General features: G+C 41.9%; 1 protein-coding gene across 2 annotated transcripts; it reads left to right on the top strand.

Annotated features, from left to right (window-relative positions):
• The first annotated feature begins 1586 nt into the window (after positions 1-1586).
• On the top strand, positions 1587-13805 carry DCAF4 (DDB1 and CUL4 associated factor 4). Of its 2 annotated transcripts, XM_042815109.1 has the most exons (14): positions 1587-1676; positions 1997-2174; positions 2622-2719; positions 4354-4511; positions 5625-5707; positions 6344-6446; positions 7422-7565; positions 8245-8294; positions 9589-9668; positions 11023-11118; positions 11226-11323; positions 12011-12187; positions 12420-12534; positions 13406-13805. In XM_042815109.1, the coding sequence occupies exons 2-14, from the start codon at positions 2065-2067 to the stop codon at positions 13597-13599; spliced, it is 1506 nt and encodes a 501-aa protein (XP_042671043.1). In that variant the 5' UTR covers positions 1587-1676; positions 1997-2064; the 3' UTR covers positions 13600-13805. The 2 variants fall into 2 exon arrangements, with proteins under 2 accessions (XP_042671043.1, XP_042671044.1); XM_042815110.1 differs by lacking the exon at positions 1587-1676 and having other exon boundaries at positions 1959-2174.
• The last annotated feature ends 5964 nt before the right edge of the window (positions 13806-19769 follow it).

The raw sequence follows: 19769 nt of genomic DNA, 5'->3' as shown, positions 1-19769 counted from the left end.
TTACCTAGACTCTTGTTTACTGGTGTATCAAGCACCAAATTTACATCAAGTATCAACACCACGTAAACCATACTGGTTCCAGTCTTCACCAGCCACAGTATTAGTAACACACTGGCTCACAGAGAGGACTACTTATGCAGATATCTACAAGGTCTTCTATTCTACTCCTGCTATTTCACGAAGTTCAGAATTATCTCGTGAAAGCTGAAAATCAGTATCACCACTATGAAAAACAGACACAACCAATGAAAAGATGCCTCAGAACCAGACCATGCTGGTCATCTACCTTTTAAGGGCAAAGAAATAGTGCTCACAAACTATACAAGCTGCATGTAAGCTTTCCACCTGCTCCCACTCTCAAAAGCATGCTTTCTTTGGCCACTTAAATCCATGCATTTTGGGAACTTAAACTTCAATTCACTTAAAACACAGATCAGGTGAGTAAGGGACAGATTGAAAGAGCATCTCAAAATTATCCTCATAAGTACGCGCAGTAAGCTTGCACAAGGCCTAAACATTCAGAGGAAGGAATAAAACTGTATCGCCCATTTACCTGGAATATTTAAAATTTGAAAGTGACAAAACCAGAACAAAGGGGTTGGAAGGGACCTCTGGAGATCCATCACTTCAGCTTTCAGCAGGTTGCACAGGAAAGCATCCAGGAGGGTGAGAGACTCCAGAGGAGACACCACAGCACGGCCTCTCAGGGCAGCCTGTTCCCATGCTCTGCCACTCCCACAGCAAATCAGTTTTTTTTTTCTCAAGTTCAGATGGAACGTTGCAGTTTGTGCCCATTGCTCCTTGTCCTGTCGCTGGGCACCACCAAAAAGAGCCCAGCCCTATCCTCTCAGCACCTGCCCATTAGATACCTGTAAGCATTGAGAAGCTGCCTTTTCAGTCTTGCCTTCTCTTCCCTGTGCTGAACAGCTCCAGGTCTCTCAGCCTTTAAAACCTACATCTTTTGTTTGCGAGGAAAACAGCCACCACACAGTTTTTCCAGTTGTTTGGGGTATTTTTTGTTCGGTCGGTTTTCACACGTGAGACGCGTTTTGCAGTACCAGCAGCCCCCACTAGAGGGAGGAACACATGCACCACAGGCTTTTTGACGTTTCGCCGTACAGCAGCAGGGGGAAGAGGGCGGCCGCTACACAAAAGGGCGTTAAGAAAAGCTTCAGCAGAGAGATGTTTCCTTACAGTGAACACGAAGCAGCGGCAGCCACAACTGCAAGCTCTGCGGCCTCTGAGCGGCGGAGGTGCCCAGAGCCCACCCTGCTGCTCTCCGCCCCTCACACACTTGCTGCGTGCTTTCCTAGCTCTGATAACGCTACTCAGCTAAGCGCTTTCGGACTAGTAGAAAAAGGCTCAAAACCATGTTTAAGAATTAAGAGGTCCTTGCAGAGCCATTTCGGAATGCGAGAAGCCACAACACCAACCCCACAGCAGCTTCACCACCTGAGGGCCACCTTTGCCCGCCCAGCAGCTCTTAATCGCTTTTCCCGCCCAACAGCCCGTGTCCCCGCCCCTCCGCGCGAGAGGTGCGTGCCACGCGGCGGCCTGGCCTTCTGCTATTCGGTGAGGGAGCTGTCCATCGAACGACAGGTAGCGCGCGAGGACCAATCCCGCGCCTGTCGGGCCAAGCTCTGGCGCTCGGGTGGAAGCAGTGAGGAGCGGTGTTGGTGAGGAACGGGGGGGGGTGGTCGGCCGCGGCCTCGCTTCAGGGCACGGCTCGCGGCACCCGTCTCTCGCGGATCCGCGGGCGGATGCCTCGGCCCGCCGGCCGCGGGAAGTGGCAGGAAGCGGCAGGCCGCCGGCAGCCCCGCGTTCTGTTCCGCCCTCCCGAGCGCGTTGTGCGGGGTGGTTCGGAGCCGCCTCCGCGGCCGTGCTCGCCGGAGCGGTGCCGGCCGCAGCGCGCTCCCGTCTGGGCTCAGGGCGCCGCCCTGCCCGCTCGGAGGCGCGCCGCCGCCTGGGCCGTGTCAGCGCTTCTGGCCTCTGGCAGGAAGCGAGCGGACTGCGGCCGGGCACGCGGCTCTGAAGTACGGACCGACGTTTGGCTTACGGACAGAAATGGGGAGAAGCCACGGCGGAGGCAAAGAGAAGCGAGGGTGGGGCTACCGCAGGCGCTGCCACCGCCCCGCTCGGCGCCTGAGATCCGACGGCGGTCATTGGAGCCACAGGCGAGTGCGGGCCGGGCTGGCGTCGTTTCCTTCTCATTTATTTTAAGCTGTAAAGAGTTACCGTGCTTTCGAGATGGGCTTTTCCTTTAAGCACGGGTCTCGGTAACACGTTCAGAATTCATCTTTTTTCTGAAAAGAGTTAGAGGCAGACAGGATCAGTAACTGTCACTAACGTTTTAGCAATAGTTAAGCCTTATAAGATACTATTATCTCTAGTGTTCATTAGAGGTTTTAAGCTGAATACTTTTACTGTTCCTTTTCCATTGGTTAGTGTATGGTGATATGGCATATGGTGTGCTTATCACAGACCTGAAAAATAGTGCTGTGTAAATATGACTAACAAACTGTTTTAAAGAGGCTCTGTGCAAGAGATGTGTAGGAAAATCGTGAGTCTGTCTTGAAGGCAATACTACTTTTTTTTTTTTTTTTTTTTTTTTTTTTTTTAAGGCCTGAAGAGGAGGAAGCACAAAGCCCAGTGAATGCAGGCCCCAGCTACAGTGGACATCCTTCTTCTCCCAGTTCAACACAGAACTCTGCAGTTCCAGGTAAGAGATGCCATTTACAGGTCAAAAACCAGCATCTGTATGTTGACTGTATGAAAAACAGAGTAGTGGGTGTGCTAATGGTATGGTGTTAGAGGATGAATATAAGCAGGAAAGTTCGCAGGAAAAGATAATATCTGAAAAGGTGATCAAAAAAAGATGTAGTAAGTGAAAATCTGGAAAGCAGAACAAAATACACTTTTGGCCCACAAATCCATCTTTTATGTGAAAACTTGTGAGCTTAGCCAAGCTGATATAAACTGAAAATAAATATTTGTTTCTCTTAAAAATCAATGTTGGGGAAGAATACTAACTTTGTTTCTTTTGTATATACATTGAAGGTGTTATAAAATACATCTTCAGTAAAAATATTAAATAAGCAAAGAAAATAAGACAGTATGTAACAAATATATAACGTAGATTGAATTATCCAGCCTTTTAAAAGATGTGTTTGTCTTCCACTTTGGGGAAAAAAACAAATGCATTTCTGAGCCTTCAGTACGTTTGTCATCTATAAGATGTAAAATCTGGTTAAATGACCTGTTCATCCACTATTAGAGAGTCAGCTGGCAGAACCAGACTTGATACAGTAGCAGTGCCACTAAAGATGATGCCCCATTTGCACTCTGGTTTTGACTCATTAAACATCCCCAGGAAAAGCTGAGCCTGTGGGAACTTGAGTACCTCCACAACAGGGGAGTCCTGAAACGCTGCTGGCTCTTAGCAACAGTCAAAGCCAGAGCGTAAGGCTATCTTTTTTGTATATCACCCTTTTCTGATCAAGAGTTTGTGAGCCTGTTGGGAAATAGTACATATAATCTAAAACATGTATTGCTATGTGAGCTGATTCCATGTACTAAAGCAGTGTGCTTTTGCCCACCTCACTGATAACAGTCACTATATATATATATATTTTTTTTTTTGAGGTAAATACATATTGGTTGTTTGTTGCCAACCTGTAAGGGATGATGACAGTGAGCTGAATTGCAAGTAACATCAAACACAATTTGTAGTAGTAGATAAAGGTTTAAATAAAAATTCTTGAAGACCTTAATGTTCACCTTTTCTGAAGTAAAATTCTTTGTCTTGAGACAGCATAGTGTTATCTTGCCTCTGTCCTCAGTTCCTCTTCAGGAGGAGCCCCTGTATATTGCCTAATTGTACTCTTGCTTATATCAAGATCTCTCCTTGGTGGTGAAGAAAAAACGGTTGGTTCTGGGCAGGGAATTGCTTTGTATTTGGTTTGGGTGACACTTAGTTGCCTTGTTTGTTTGAGACCACCCTAAGTAACCATAATCTAGAGCAGCCCCTCATGATTGATTCATAAAGAAAGGTCATTTTTGTTATACAGCAAAACCTTTCTGCTTCTCTGAAGTGTGAAGTCTGTGTGAAATTCACTTTGGTCAGTGGTAGCATCCCTTCTGCATCTGTGTAGCAGCATTGTAGTTGCCAACTATAAACTTTATTCCTTTAAGGAGATGCCCTCTGTTCCCAGTAAGCATAGATAGCATCCATGGCACCAACAGGGGGCAAGAACTACGAGCTGTGTGACTAACATTTCCATGAGGATATGGGATGTCAAAGAGTAATGAATAAACTTGGTTGTCTGTCTGATTTTTTTTTTTTGGCACTTTAAGAACTGCCAGGATTTTACTATGACCCAGAAAAAAACCGCTATTTTCGCCTCCTGCCTGGACATAACAACTACAACCCACTCACCAAGGAGAGCATTCAGTACAAGGCTATGGAGAGTAAGAGACTGAAACTCTTAGAAGAGGAAGAACAACAAAAGAGGGTACGTTCTGAAAAAGATTGTAATTAGCCTTTAGCATGCTCTGTCTTGGGACAGATGAGCTGAAGCCCTTCAGTTTTTTCCTATGGTACAATCCCATAAGCTATGTGAAGAAACAGAAGTTTCTTTTTGCTGAGAATTTGTAGCTCTTGAAATCTCTTGGTTGGTTTTTTCATGCAGGAAGGAAAGCAAGTCACTAAGCAGACAAACAAAAAAGCTCGTAAAGAGGTGAACTCTCAGAATAGCAAGTTGTCTAACAGTTGCACTTCAGTCATGACATTGGGTGCCTGGTTTCAAATCCCTGCTTTGAATTGGCAAAGTGGGATGTTATTTGTAGGCTTTCTGTACTTTTGTATGCCTAAACCATGAGGAAAAGATTTGTTATTCTATAACTCTGCACAGCTCTCTGTCCTTTGCTCTCCCTAGTATTTATGAGGTGTTCATATGAAGTCTTAGAAAGGGATGAATGAAAAAGTTGTTTCACACTGCTGTACAACACTGTATAATCAGTGAACGTTAAGATGTTATAATTATGAAATAAAAGAGAAAGTTTGGCAAAGCAGATAACGATAACAAAAAGAGAATAGATAGAAAGCTTACCCGTATCCTGGGCTCACTTACAAAACTCCAGAAGAGATCATTTCCCACTGGTAGCCAGCTCTTAAATGGGTCTAGGAGAGGTGCAGCCTGGCTCCACCCCTTCCAGCAGCACAGGTGAATTGCCTTCAGCTGTGCTCCCATGGCTGACTCATTGCTCACCTCAGGTGATCAGTCAGAGGTTCATGCTGTGACTCAGCAGTTCTCACACAGACATGCAGTTAGTGGTAGTCCTGCAGTAATAGAGTTTTGCTATGTAATCAGACTTAGTGTGTTAGAGTGAAGGTGATTTCACACCTTAAGGTAATACTGTTGATAGCATGAAGTAAAAAAAGAGCTATCTGTACTTCAGCAGACCTGGGAGATGGTGCTGGAATGTGCTTTGTAGACCTGAAACATTATTATACATAGGCTAGAGGAAAAAGTTACCCAAATATCCCAAACATCAAAGACCCATAGCCATGTTTGAATCATAAACAAGCCAAAAACTGAGTACATTTTCATCCTGTTCTATTCCAGAAAACAACAAGGGCTGGACTGAACTCATCTGTGCTGTTACAGAAAAGGCAGCTAGGTTTGCTCAGCTCCACAAGTTATTGCAGGTACAGTGATTTGAATTGTCTTCTGTCTGCTGTATCAAGTACTGCTGTCAGTACAACCATTGCTGTCAGTTTTGTTTGTTTGTTTGCAATTCTCACTTTTCCACTAAGGACAGAGTGACATTATTTATACTGACAACAAAGCAGTATTTTTTAATAATCCAATTTCTAAAGTGATGAGAATTCAAATGTGAAAGATGCTTCCCAGTCTCAGATGCCAGGGGTTTAAAACTTCCCATTTTTTTTTTAGTATTTGCTCTGTTGCTATGTTGTTCTGTTTGAATACAGTATAGCATTTCTTTGGATCAATGCCCTGGGCTGACAAGGACATTTTCCCCTGGGTTAGAATCTGTGTTCAGATTCGGTAACAATGTAGGAAGCAAGTTAGGGGCTTGCTATGTTCCTGCTACTGAAGGTGTGCGGAGGTTCTCAGTGATGGGGTGAAATACCACGGATGTGGAATGTGCTGTACGGTTTTGTGGGATATATAAATGAAATTGCAGCATGCTACTTTTCAGGCATTTTATCTTCTGTGATTAAAGAAGCAGTTCTAGCTGTCTTATCCAGAATTCTTTTCATTGGCATTTAACCTAGGCTTACCCAAGTTCTTTCTCTCCTTCCTCGCCGACTGTTTTACAGGCTGGTCCATGAACTAAAAGTGAACTGCATGCAGAGGAGGAAGATAGAAATTCACAGTCCAGACTCCTCAGTTGCTGGAACCAACAATTTTAAAATAATTGTGGTATGTTACAAGAACTGATACATCTTTAAAAAGGTTAAAAAGAGCCTGTCTTCAGCAAAGATTGAGAATCTTTTAATCAAACCTCATGGGTGAAATTTGCTTTCAAATCTGCTTTGTCCCCATTGTGTCAGTTCTCCAAATATGAGCTAAGTAGTTTTGAACAGGTAGGAAGAGACTGTTCCTTTCCTAGAGAGGAAAATGATGAAAAGATTGGATATGTAAGTGATTTTTGGAGCTGACCAGTGTATTCTATTGGGAATAAACAGGAATCAAGTGAATAATTACTGCGGTGGCTTTTTGAATGGGAAAATTAGGAAAATAAAAGAGGAATCTGGGGAGTAACCATTTTGTGGTCTAGAGGTTTTGTATAATCATCAGTAATGATTTTACATCTCATGCTATAAAGGCAGTTTCTACTGTTTTTGGTTGCAGTGTGTATACAGGAAAGATCAATGGAGCAAGTAGCTTCCATTTGTCCATGTAGAAAGATCTGCAGGAGAGAGAAACAGAGCACTGCATAGATAAGCTGAAGCCAAAAGGGAGCTGGAAACCTACTGTCACAAATAAAAGTTGAAGTACAGCACCATCATTTTGTTGTGATTTGATCCTACCCAAGGAGAATCTCCACAGTTGTGTGGTGTAGCAGAATTGCATATCCACTTTTTATAAGATTTCCTTCTGTCTTTAAGTGCTCTACTGATACCAGTCTGTGCTTAATAATTAACCAGAGCAAGTGTCTGGTATAATCGGAAAGACTGTGTATTGTTGGCTAAGGATGAAATATTTTCTTACTGATATTTTTTCTTTGCATTCATAAAAAGAGGCATTGACTGCTGTTTTAAAGACGAATAGAAAGTTGATGTTGTTGCTGGCATCAGAATTAGCACATTTCTTCCTTTTAGACAAAATGCAGCCACCTCGAGCCATCGTTTTCAGTCAGTTTCCACTAAGTGCAACAGTGCTTCTGTTTTACAGGCAGACGTTGCGTGTGAGCGGATATTTACTGTGAACGACGTGGAGCATGGAGGATGTAAATACGGTATCATCAACCTCAGCGGTTTGGGGAAGGAGTCTCTCACTGTGGAGATGTATGACAACCTCTACTTCACCAACCGCAAAGTACTGTGTTCTGTTCCTGCTTCCTTCAGTTGTCACATTCACAAACACTATTGCTGGGGAGGCACAGGTGGAAAGCATGAGGGCTGGGAAAGGGTTTAGTAGGAGAGAATGGAAGAATCTAGCAGTGTGATATTTGGATAAACACAAAATTGCAGTAGACTCGTCTCTGATAGTCTGAGTACCAGCAGTAGTTCTCCAGAATGCTGTGCTACTATTGGAACAGAAGACCACACTGAAGTACCACCTTCCAAAGATAGTGCTTACTTCAGAGTTGTGTGTAGCCATAGCTGACAAAACTGTGTTGAGAAATACACGAATTTATATGCTTCTTTCTTAAAGATAATTTTGGGAAAATGTATTTATCCCTGAACAGGAAGAATATTTAGAACAGGCTTTGATAATCTCTTCATGTTCAGATCTTTTAAGGATGATCCTTTAAATAATAGGATGTGCTTGATGGCTCAGTCTGTATCTGGACGGACATCTCAATGCTTCCCTCTCTCCTGTGCATCTAAGAGGAGTATAAGGCTAAAATGAAGTATCTGTATGTCACTGCTGTGCTATTTCGTGGGCTATGGAAGTGTGCCCACTGCAGTTTCACATCATCTTTGCATGGAAATACCCATTCATGAATTGAGTGTGAGGTCTACAAAAATAGCATGTCTTCTTGTGTCTGAAGGTGAATTCTGTGTGCTGGGCATCATTGACTCATCCAGACTCTCATGTTTTATATCCTTTTAAAAAAGCAAAATTTCAGTTCTGTTTTGACTATCCTGCACAGAGCAGTTGACTTTCAGGAAGACCTCTTATGTAGTAACTGTAAAACTATTGCTTTCTGGAAAACAGGGAAATTTTAAAAAGATTGGAAGTTGCTGCATGTTGTGAGGCAGATGCATGGTGCTGTTACAGATGTGTGTAGTATTGTTCCCGTGCAGTAAAAGGCAAAAGACTGCTTTCCCTGCCCTGGAGACTTGCCAGCCCATTAATTGTGCAGGTGCCAAATCAAAAGTGGTCTAGTGGTTAGAAATTGATTGGGCAACAACAAAAGAGATTTATGGCAACTAACTTTCTCTTCTAAGAAGTGGAACATTCTGAAGCAGGTTTGGTTGGTTTCTGTTTTAAACCATCCTCATATTTATTGGGGGAAGATGAAAATGGCAGGAATTCATTGGCACTGTGCTCTGCAACTTTGAGAACACGTTCTGCAGATTTGTCTCAAAAGGAAGGCTGATGGTATAGTAGAGGAAGCAGCAGTGGACAAAGCAGAGTCACAGAAGAGAGGAACGAAAGGGGATTTAAAAGTGGGAGATGGCAGGCAACAGAAATGCTATTAAAGTGCCATTAAAAGTGGCCAGTAAAAGAGAAAATGAAAAAAAAAGCTTACACCTATGTCATGGCTTATGGGAAAAGCGACACAGAGTCAGAACTGGTCCAGAAGGTGGCAGGAATTCATCAGCTTGCTTAGAGATGGTTAGGAGTTGGGGACAGCTAGCTTAATCAGTGCTTTCCCCTACTCACCTCACAGATTTAATCAGCTGAAAAGCAGCTTTCAAAACCAGTTTATGCCTGGTATAATTTTTATGAAGTGTTAAATGAAATCTAAATTGACTCTTGAATCCTTCATATGTGTACTGCTTTCTCAAACCCATCTCCATGCAGAACATTTCTGTATCAGTGCAGTGTTATCAGCATGTAAAGATGGAAAGAATAATCCATGTAGGTCCTGCAGGTTTTTCCTATCTGTAGAAAGATGCCTTAGTATCTCTCTCAGCTTATCTTTCTGGTACTGAAGGTACAAAATCTAAAATTGGAGATCTTTCTAGCTCATTCCTATGAAAGAAAGGAGTGTCAAGACCTAATGGTAAAGTGTAAGGCACAATAACATTCTTGGAAGATGTTAAAAAAGGGAAAGTATTGAGAGTTTCAGCTGTGTCAGAGCATCTTGCCCTTCCCAGCTATAAATACTATGCAGCCTTTTCCATTTTAGGAAGAAATCTTTGTTTTCCTTAACTCACTCCAGCACGCTGTGTCTCATGGGAATTGCAGAAACTCCAGGCTGTGCCAGTCTGCTTCCAGCATCATTGTTCAGCAGCACTAATCCAGGTAGGGTGTTGTTTGGGTTTTTTTCCCCAGTTTTGGATAACAGGATATGCAAAGAGTACAAATCATGTCCACACTTCAGTAGTTGATGGGACTGTTGTGTTATCATAAAAATGTAGCAAGTTTGAAGCAGAATAAGAAACAAACAGATTAAATAACTTACCTTGATAATTAATTAACAGACAGTATTCAAAGCTCTAGTTTATTTTTAACTGCTGCCGAAGTAGTACTTGACTTTGGCATGAGAACACCTTACTTGAAACTAAACATTTGAGATTATTCATTTGAGTAGCTTGGCCTTTAACTAACATACAGAAGCTGCACACAAGAAATACTCAGATTTCCTTATAGACTATCCAGTGTCATTGCAGGATACTTTATCATAGTAGCCACTCGAGCGTGCTCAGTAGATTAATCATAGGCGGAAGGCTGGTAGAAGTCTCACCCCATGGCTCCTTGTACAGTACTAAATATCATTCTTAGTTGTGTGTAAGCATGACTCGTTTAGAGAATCCTATCTTTATAGAACAAAATTATTCTATGTTCCTGAGGGCAGCAGCTGTGCTGATACCTTCAGAAGGTACTGCACAGTCATCTAACCTGGTGTCCTATTCAGACATGATCAGTTAAGTTTATACAGATTAGATGTGGGTCTGTGCTAGAAGAGTATGGACCCATTTTAAATGTTTAATGTTATGCTATTTATGGAGCCTTGGGGAAAAGAATAAAGGAGGGATGGGGAAAATGATGCATAGAGTTGGTGTGAACTTGAAAAGTCACTAAAGATGGATGGCTACTAGGCCAGTGTGCTCTGTAAAATGTTTTAAAGCCTGCACAAATCAGGTGCCCCTAGTTATGCTCAAGTTCTTCTGTCTAGTATTTTCTGCTGACTGTTTTAGGTATTTCTAAGGGTCTTGCCTCACCACAATCTCCTGAATTCTTGTTTTAAGGGAATATTTCTAAATAGATAGTGTGAGCAAAGTAGAACTTAACCCATCTGAAACATGGTTTTAGACGTGTCTCCTGTTCTGCCTGATATCTGTAAGGTTGTGGCAGACGTGCCATAAAAGTGTTTAGTGTAAAAGTGCTATGAAAGTGTTATTTTTCTCTTCCCTGTTTTTTTCCTGCTATGAAGACTTTAACAGTCTCTCAGATGTGTATATAGACAGATAGAGTGTAAATACTAAGCTTGCAATCATGAAATCCCACTTTTGTTTCCTATATCTTGAGTAGCACAGGGATATTAACGTTGATTCTGCTTCTAATTGTAATGTTCAAAGTAATGTCCAGAGAAGCTTTCTGTGTTATCCTGTCCTTACATTTCATGGATGTTCCACATGTGGTTAATTTCTCCTAGGAGATCGACCTGGAATGCTGTGCAACTTCAAGATATCTACGGCCTGGTCCTGTGCTTGGTGCCTGAATCCACAAGCAGACAACTGCTTCAGCACAGGTGATCTGCAAGGCTAGCAACCACTTTTATCTCTGGCAAAGACTTCTTGCATAAATCTCCCACCTGCTACTCAAATCATAACTAAACAAATACAACATCTCCCTTAGGCCTGACACGACGAGTTCTTGTGACCAATGTAGTGACAGGGCACCGACAGACATTTGGAACCAGCAGTGATGTCTTGGCACAACAGTTTGCCACCCAGGTACAAAGAAACATACACCCTTTTTTTTTTTTTTCTTTTTCAGAGCACTGATATTAGTGGTCTTTCTATACTGTCTGTGATAAGACTCATCACGTTGTACAGAAGGTTATGACTACAATTATTGTTCCTTAACAGAGGTGATATGGTCCTATGCTGGCACACAGTGTAACAGCAATGAAAAAATAACTGATTTCAGTCTGTGGCAGCAGGCTAATTTTTCTTAAATATTCATAGATAAAAAGGAAATGATGAAAGTAGAAAGTGCACAGCAATCATGCACTGTAGGAGTGTTTTGTTTTTGCCAAATGACCTGATTTCATTAACACTCAGTTTATTGTCTTCATCAAGAAGAAAACAGCTATAAAATTCTAACTGACTTGTAAACAAAGACTTAGGGGGAGGGGTCTAATTGGAACATGAGAATTCCAGTTCTTATTCTGCTGTTATGTTAAACAAAGTTCCTGCTAACATTGCTGAACTTTTACAACAGAGATAAATAAGTGAGGTTTGAACAGAGCTAATGAGTTAGCTAAAAAAATGATGTACTAAAAGTTCTTGTCCTTAGTGCCTGCATTAATGATTTCACAAATGCACCAGAAAGCTCAAAACCTTGACATAAGTAACTTCTGCAGAACTCGTACGTCCTTTCTGGTGTTGCATACACCTCTTTCTCTTGGATTCTTCCAGACCCCAATGCTGTACAATGGCTGCCGTTCAGGTGAAATTTTCAGCATTGATGTACGTCAACGCAACCGAAAGGGCCAGAACTGGAAAGCAATTCGTCTCTTCCATGACTCAGCAGTTACATGTATTCGCCTTCTCAAGGCAGAACACTACCTTATGGCATCAGATATGGCTGGAAAGGTACAGTTTTATCATCTTTAGGGTATACTGTTCTTTTTCGTATCTGGGCAATAACTGAGTGCTTACCTCAGTCCTGAAGATGGATGCTGGTTCTTTGCAGAGTAGTGTGGAACTGAGTGGTAGTTCCCTGCTTGGGTCATTGCTTCTCACTGCTAAGATCCAGTTATTTACCAACAGTTGAGTGATCTCTATTCTGTTAACATGCTTTTGGAACAATTTCTTTAACTTGCAGATAAAACTGTGGGATCTGAGAACAGCAAAGTGTGTGAAACAGTATGAAGGTCATCACAATGAATATGCTATTCTCCCTTTGCATGTAAATGAGGAGGAAGGACTTTTTACAGCAGGTGGGTTGACTTTTTCTCCTTTACTTGTAAGTGCAGATTTTTTTTTTTTATCCCAGAGGAGTGTTTCTTATCTACAGATGTTGGAAGTTGTAGAGCTGGTAATTCTTTAAAATTCCACAGAAATTTACCTTTAGATGTACTATAATCAGCTACAAAATCTAAAATAAGATGTTACAGATGCACACCTACTGTAATCATTCCCATGGTGCTCTCAACTGCTTTATCCTTACAGTTCCTTTATCCTTTTCCCAGTGTAGTTTAAGAGTAGAGAAGAAGATACTTCAAAATGAAGGTCAGAGAAGCAATGTATTAACATAATACTCAAAGCAGTATTTTTATACAGAGACTAAAGACCATAAATAGGTTTCTTTGATGCTGAAGTGTGTCAATGGACGAAAGCTTGTAAGAACTCCCTGTAAATTGTCTCACTTGGGCTTGTTATGAATATATGCAGCTGCAGGTTTTGTTTTTTTTTTTCCAAAAAGGAAACATAATAAAAGAAACAAAATCCCTAAATACTTTTTTTCTTCATACTTTGACTAGGTTTCTTAAGGTAACTTTAAACATGATCTATTCTCCTTGGATTTCTCAGTAAGTGATGGAATAATAAGAGTAATTCAGTAATTTTAACAAGCTGAGTTTTTCCCCACTTTGTTTTGCTCAGGAGCTTAATAATAAGGAAAGCACTCTTAGCATACCTTTTATTGCCTAATAGGAAATACATAGTTTTTTCCTCTTTGCCTGTAAGATATGTCGAAACAGTCAAGTATTTTCCCCCCATATGCTCCTTCAGTCACTGTGATGAAAATCTTGCAGAGCCATAGAAATTATTTCTGGTGTGATGCTGACCACTGATGTCCTTCCTTTCCAGTTGGTCAGGATTGCTACACCAGAATTTGGAGTCTTCAAGATGCCTCTCTGCTTAGAACCATTCCTTCTCCCCACCCATCCTCCAAAGATGCTATTCCCAGTGTGGTGTTTTCTTCGAGACTTGGAGGTAGACGAGGAGTTCCTGGCTTGCTCATGGCTGTCAAACAGGATCTTTACCACTTCTCCTATAACTGACACCACTGATACTCTCTTCTGACCCAGTATATAATGCTGCTAGCCTATACCTGACTTGGGAATGTTTACACAAATGTTGTTGCATAACTACATGCCACGTTTGCATCTGCTTTACCTGAGAAATTCTGAATTTCTGTCAGCAGGTTTGGCAAATCTTGCTGTATACATCTCAGGCATTTAGTTAATAAAAGCTGAATGCTGATTAATATCTTGTTGGCTTTCTCTAGTGCTCTCAAATCCTTGCAAGCGTAGGGTCAGCTGCATCCTAGAAGGAGACCAGGAAAGCATCAAGTAGCAGCAACTGTTTCAAAGAGAAGCAAGAAAGGGAGGACCTGCACCCTATGCACATGCAGAGGTTAGGGATAGTGGTAACTGTCATTACCCTGAAGAGTTACTGTTCTGCCACAGCAGGCTAAGCAGTCCTATTCCTGCACTCACGGAAAATCTTTACCACCATCCTAAGCATGGTGTAATGATATTGTGTTTCTCAGCAGCATATTCTTCACCTAAAGCTTTTAGCCAGAGGAATCTAAGAAGGAACTGCATCCTACCACCTTCATTGTGATGGGCCATCATTTCCAGTCCCCCCTCACGTTGGTGCATATACAGGGAAAGCTCTTAAGCTCTAACTGAGGAGAAGGAATACTTGCAGTTGAGCAAACTGTTCAGTCACAAAAAGAGATTTTTCCTGTGTAAGCTGCAGTGTGAACACAAGTACTCTCAGTTGTCAGGAATGAGGCACTGGCTTGTGGCTTGAGCCTTCTAAGCATGCAGTATAGTTGTAGCATTGCAGCCTAGCCCTCCTTATGCAGCCCTGCTAGTGGCCTGAGTTCAATGAGCACACTTAATGAGCACCTCTGGCTTGGCTTTCTCCACAAAGGAACTGAGTTCAAGTAGCTCTGCAGTGTGAGTCCAACAGAAGAAGATTCCCTTCACAAGTGCTATGCAAACTTGAGCCTAGACTGAAGTTTTCAGGTTTTTTTGTTTGCTCACTGATTTTCAGTGCATTTCCCCTTTCAAGTGGACTTGGAAATGGGAATTACATAGAGGTGCCACAACGGGTTCTGCAGGGCTCCACATTCAATTCTCCCATCTTCACACGACCTTCAGGCCTAAGCAATACACTATGCTGGGAAACTGTCTCAGCTCTGTATTGAGCTCCTGTTGCTCAATACACTTAATTTTTCTGCGGTTATCTCCTTCCCTTTATAATTTCTTACCCATTAGTCAATACAGAAGACAAAACGTTGTGGCAGGAAAACTGGCCTCATGGGAGCAGCATGAATATATTCTACAAGAAATATGTATTGCTAGGGTACTTAAGATGCAAGATAAATTCCAGCAAATGCTCAACACAGTTTCTTCCCTGAGTATATGTTCAAAATCCTCTAAATTTTCCTTGTATTCCATTAACAGCCAGCTTCCCTTCTCTTGACAGCTCCCCTGATACACCTGGCTTTAGCATTTCTCAGCAGAGTATTTTATTCTTTCCTCACAAAGTGGAGCAGATACTGCTTGCAGCACACTATGATTCCACTTCTTTCTACAGAACACATTTACAAAGCTAAGGGTCTCCTGCTCTCATCAGATGATGAGTCCAACCTCACACTGACTTGCAGGCTTTTCTCAGTTGTTCCATTTTGGATAAAGGACCAGTTTGGCTACCATGGTCACCAATTCCTGGCTTGCCTTTCTTTTCAATTTGAGAGCATATTCTGCAGCTTATCTTGTTATCTTGGGACATTTTCTGTTGCATGCACAGCAGTCACTACATGTAGCACAAGTTTCAAAAGTATTTGCATTGGCTCTGTTAATAACAAATGCTGCAACTAAGCACCTTTTGAAAGAAGAAAACAGAACTGTAACTAGTCTTGTCCCACTGCAAACTCCAGATGTTTGCATTTGACAGTCAACTCAGGGGTGGGCAGGAACATGCTCTATATTGATATTCTTGCTAGCAAATGTATGGGGTTCAAACACTTGCAAGTGGCAAACCACAATGATCATGAACTCCCTTCAGAAGAACTAATTCCAGAATGTCTAAATAGCATTTAAACTCTTCAGTGTTCTTAACACCAGTAGGGTCTGCTCTGCAAGAACAAGACCCTGCAATAATCATGTCCAGTTGCTGTGGGAAACACAAGCTAAGAACTGTGTCAGAGTTATGTAACTAAAGAGTTTGTTTTCTTTGCTCCTTTTTAGCCAAAGCCAGCAAAACAAAAAGATACTCATTTGCTTTCTGTTGTTTCCATGAACCAAATGTGTACATGTCCCTCCAACCCCCCCCTTTTTTTTTTTTTTTTTTTTTTTTTTTTTTTTTAAACTCAACTAGTGCTTTTGCAGCCAGTGCTTCTAATGAAGCCTGCAAGAACAGCATGAGATGAGAGGGGAAGCAGAGTAAAGAGAGAGCTAATTTGGCTTCAGTAACAAACCGCAAGCAGCATGCAGGCACTGGTTGATACAGTAAAATCAACTGTTTATTTATCATGCAGAAGTAGCTAGGCCCCTAAGGTACCTTAACAAAAATTAATCTGTGCCACCCTGTCTCCAGTTTAAGTATCAAAATATCCTATTTCTTTGCCTCAGGTTCTTTGCAAGCACCACATCTAGTAGAAAGCTTTAGAGAGGCCAACCTTGCACTCCAAGCTAAGCTGTATTGTGTCTCTTCCATCCAGCACAATTTGTTTGCTCCTTTTTGCTCACTGTAACAAAAAGAGCTCAGAGCAGACAACCAGGCTCTTCTCATCTCTCCTCATAGACCACACTTGACTGACAGGTAATAGAGCAAACCTTCAGGGCTGACAAAGAACTGTACTGACATCCCTGAACACTGAGCATCTTTGTGCTTCTCCCACTGTAGCCCACAGTCACCAGCAGCTCTCAGTGCAAATATGCTACATCTTAGAAAGAAGAAAAACTCTTCCTCTAGAAAACTTAGCAAGAACAGCTACTGAAGAATGTTCATGTCGTGAACTAGCTACTGTTGCTTCATACATCTTAGTTACCTGCACTCAGGCAAACACCAGATCGTTTATGCAATTCACGGGCTCAGCACCACGCAGTGAGGCTCAGCAGGCTCCTACAGAAAATGCAAGGCCTAGAAAAATCAAGGTCATGCTGCACTTGTCACCTCCCTCAAGCCAAAGTACAGAGTGTTATTGACCCTTTTCACAGCTGAGCTAGCTTTTTTTTTTTTTTTAAAAAAAAAAAAAAAAAAAAACTTTTGTACAGCCCTTTACTAACAGTTCCTTTCTGGTGGGAACTCCCTCTACAGTTTAAAACAGGATGGGACACAGCTGCCTTGTCTCTCCTTGGTAAAAGAGCAGCAGGATTTTCCTTGTTCCTCCCTCCAGAGAAAGAACAGCATTTTTTTCTGCTAGTGGTGGACTCCCAGAATGCGAGAGACGAAGAGGAACTGGGCCACCTTTTTGCATTAAGAGCAGAAGTATGACATGGACAACAGCCTTCCTGTTCCACTGCAGTAAAGTACTTTAATAAATGACAAAAGAACTTGCAGATTGCTGGCCCCTCATCACCATGATTGTTTTGGAAACCACAGACTTGTTACACCATATAGCATTGCTCCCATTATCATGCATCTCCACCCTTTAAAAGCCCTCTAGGTCACATACAGTGAGCTTAGATTAACAGGTAGAAACTTCTATTACTCTAAGTTCGTGCCTAAAGCAAGGAGGGCATTCACTCACTTTCAGGTTTTCTGGGCAGCAGTAAGGGATTGTTTTCCTGTTGTCCCCAGTTTACTGAAATATGTGGCTTCACGGCCATCCCTCCTCTACTATCCTGAAGAAAGCCAAAATTAAGAGACTAAGCTAAGCCATTTATCAAAATTCCGCTCTGGCATTTTTACATGTTGAGCTCAATCATGACTTATTCTAATAGCACCAGAAAACAAAGCATTTCTTGCAAAGAGATGGGAATTTACACCACTATGTGTGCAGTCTTTAGATGTCCTTCTACAGCTCCTTCCAGAAAAGTTATAATATGGTAGCAGACAAATCAGGTTGTGTCCCCAAACCTTGAGCTGCTGGTAACTGATTCGGCTCAGAGAGAGTGCGTGCATGCAGTCAACATCAACCCAAAAGAACTTGCAAGACAGAGGATTCTGGGGAGAGCAGCTAGGGGTTGAGAGATGGTGGAGCAGAAAGTTTAAAGCATTTTACAACTAGCTTCATGTTTCAAAACCAGAAGCCATGGCATAAAGCAGAGAAACCATCATAGGTGAAGTATGAAAGTATAATCAAGATCACTTGGCCTTTTCTTGTTTAAACAGCTTTTTTTTCTATCTGCAGTTCTATCATTCTGATACCACATTAGCTTTCCGATTATCACAGCATACTGCTGATTTTGAAAGCTCTCATAGTAAGTTCTATTTATTTTGGCACTGCCAGTTGATCTGCCTGCACTGCGAACAAAAATCTTCTATGACATACGCTGCTATGTGCTGTGCTGACAGAATATACGTGTTGACATTGCTTTACCAAGAAAAAGTGCTCAGCTAAAGCAATAGGGAACAAAAAAACAGACGGCTCAATCGCTTGTCCAAATCACACTGTGTTCTCAAATTACTGGCAAAGGCACACCCGTTAGTGCCAAATTCTATTACAGCCATCAGCGATGAATTAAATGCAAGGACAAAGCCACAGTATGTGACACTGTATCGACTGAAACATCAGTTGACAACAAAATACAAAAGCAAGATGCTGCAAAATCTAAGACAGTAGTACTCAAATCTGCTTATGGATGGTTATACTGGAAGCAAAAGGAGAAAAAGTTTATATCAGCAGGTGGGAAGCCAGAGTCCTGCAAACATTTAAGCCCAGACTCCCCAGATCAGTGAGGGGAACATCTCAGCACAGCCACAGTAGACAGGCAGCCAGAGCAAATGCCAGGCGGACCTAATATCATGAGCATTCATTTCAACAGAAACTATTACTGACATCAAAAGCCAGTGATATCACCACATTTACCAGAACACAACCAAAACTCCAGTTCCCAAGTGACAACAGGGAGCGTATGTGATACATTGGCAAACTTCAGCAAGTGCTACCTCACCTGCAATGAACTGGGCAGGAGGATGAACAAGCATGAAATACAACAGAAAATAATATAAAAGGGTGAAAGACAAAGGTAATTCTTGTTGTGCAAGACCCCAGCAGCAGCTACATGTCACAGCTCTGTTATTCGGCCAGCTTCTTCCCTTGCTGCAAGTCTCAAGTACACCTGGTATGTATGTAAGCCAGGTTTGGATCAAAGATTTCGGGTAGATACTCTAACTGAAAACATCTGTATGAAGCTTACATATCTGCTTCCCAAGAGATGGAAACACACCACTTGTTTGAAGGTGAATCTCTGAACTGGAGTAGATAACTATAATGGAAACAAATCCATCAGAGCAACCACAGACATTTCTCCCTCTGGAAATCCTGTCCTGTTTTGTGGTATTTCATTAGTTTTTCACTTGGGAGTGCTTTCAAGAGTGTTTTGCACATCAGTTAATTCACATGATTCTTATTTTAATGTGTTTTTTTGAGAGCATTTTCTGATCAGAGGAGGTGCAGATGATGTTTGATCTACCAATAACCAATCTGATATCATTTTTCTGGCAAAAGATTTACATCAGACTGTGTAATCATTCTGTAACTCAGAACATGCTTTTATCGTGCCACATCCCAGACCAGTTCAATTCATTATCTTCCCAGTACAGCATATTCATTTTAACTACTGACATAAGAATTTCAGTGAACTCCATTTGATCCAAATGACACACTACTACCCTCCCTGATGGGTATTTAATGGTAACTCATTAATTCATCTTTGGTGAGATCTTACACAATGATCTTGTGGAAATTTCCTGCAAAACAACCCCTTCCCATCCCTGCTCTTGTCATCCTGCATTACAATTTCATTCCTCAGTTACATCTTGCTAAACCTAACCAGTAGTCACATCTCGCACAGGAGTTATACTGAAGTATCAGACCTGTCTCGTAACGCAGTAATAGCATTATGAAACACAGTTTGGGCTTCCGCAGTGCCCCAAAAAGGCTGCTGTCAAGTGCAGACACTTTGCAAAGACTCACTCTGGTTAGGAGCTCCCATACTTCCACAAGCAAAGCCTCTCTCCCAGTAGCTCATGAATACAACTGTCACAC

Source organism: Centrocercus urophasianus, unplaced genomic scaffold (genome assembly GCF_019232065.1).
Source record: "Centrocercus urophasianus isolate 14NV4802_14NV808 unplaced genomic scaffold, USGS_Curo_1.0 seq_14, whole genome shotgun sequence".
Taxonomy (NCBI): Eukaryota; Metazoa; Chordata; class Aves; order Galliformes; family Phasianidae; genus Centrocercus; species Centrocercus urophasianus.
Note: the sequence above shows the minus strand (reverse complement) of the source record. Positions and strands in the feature narration are given on the sequence as shown.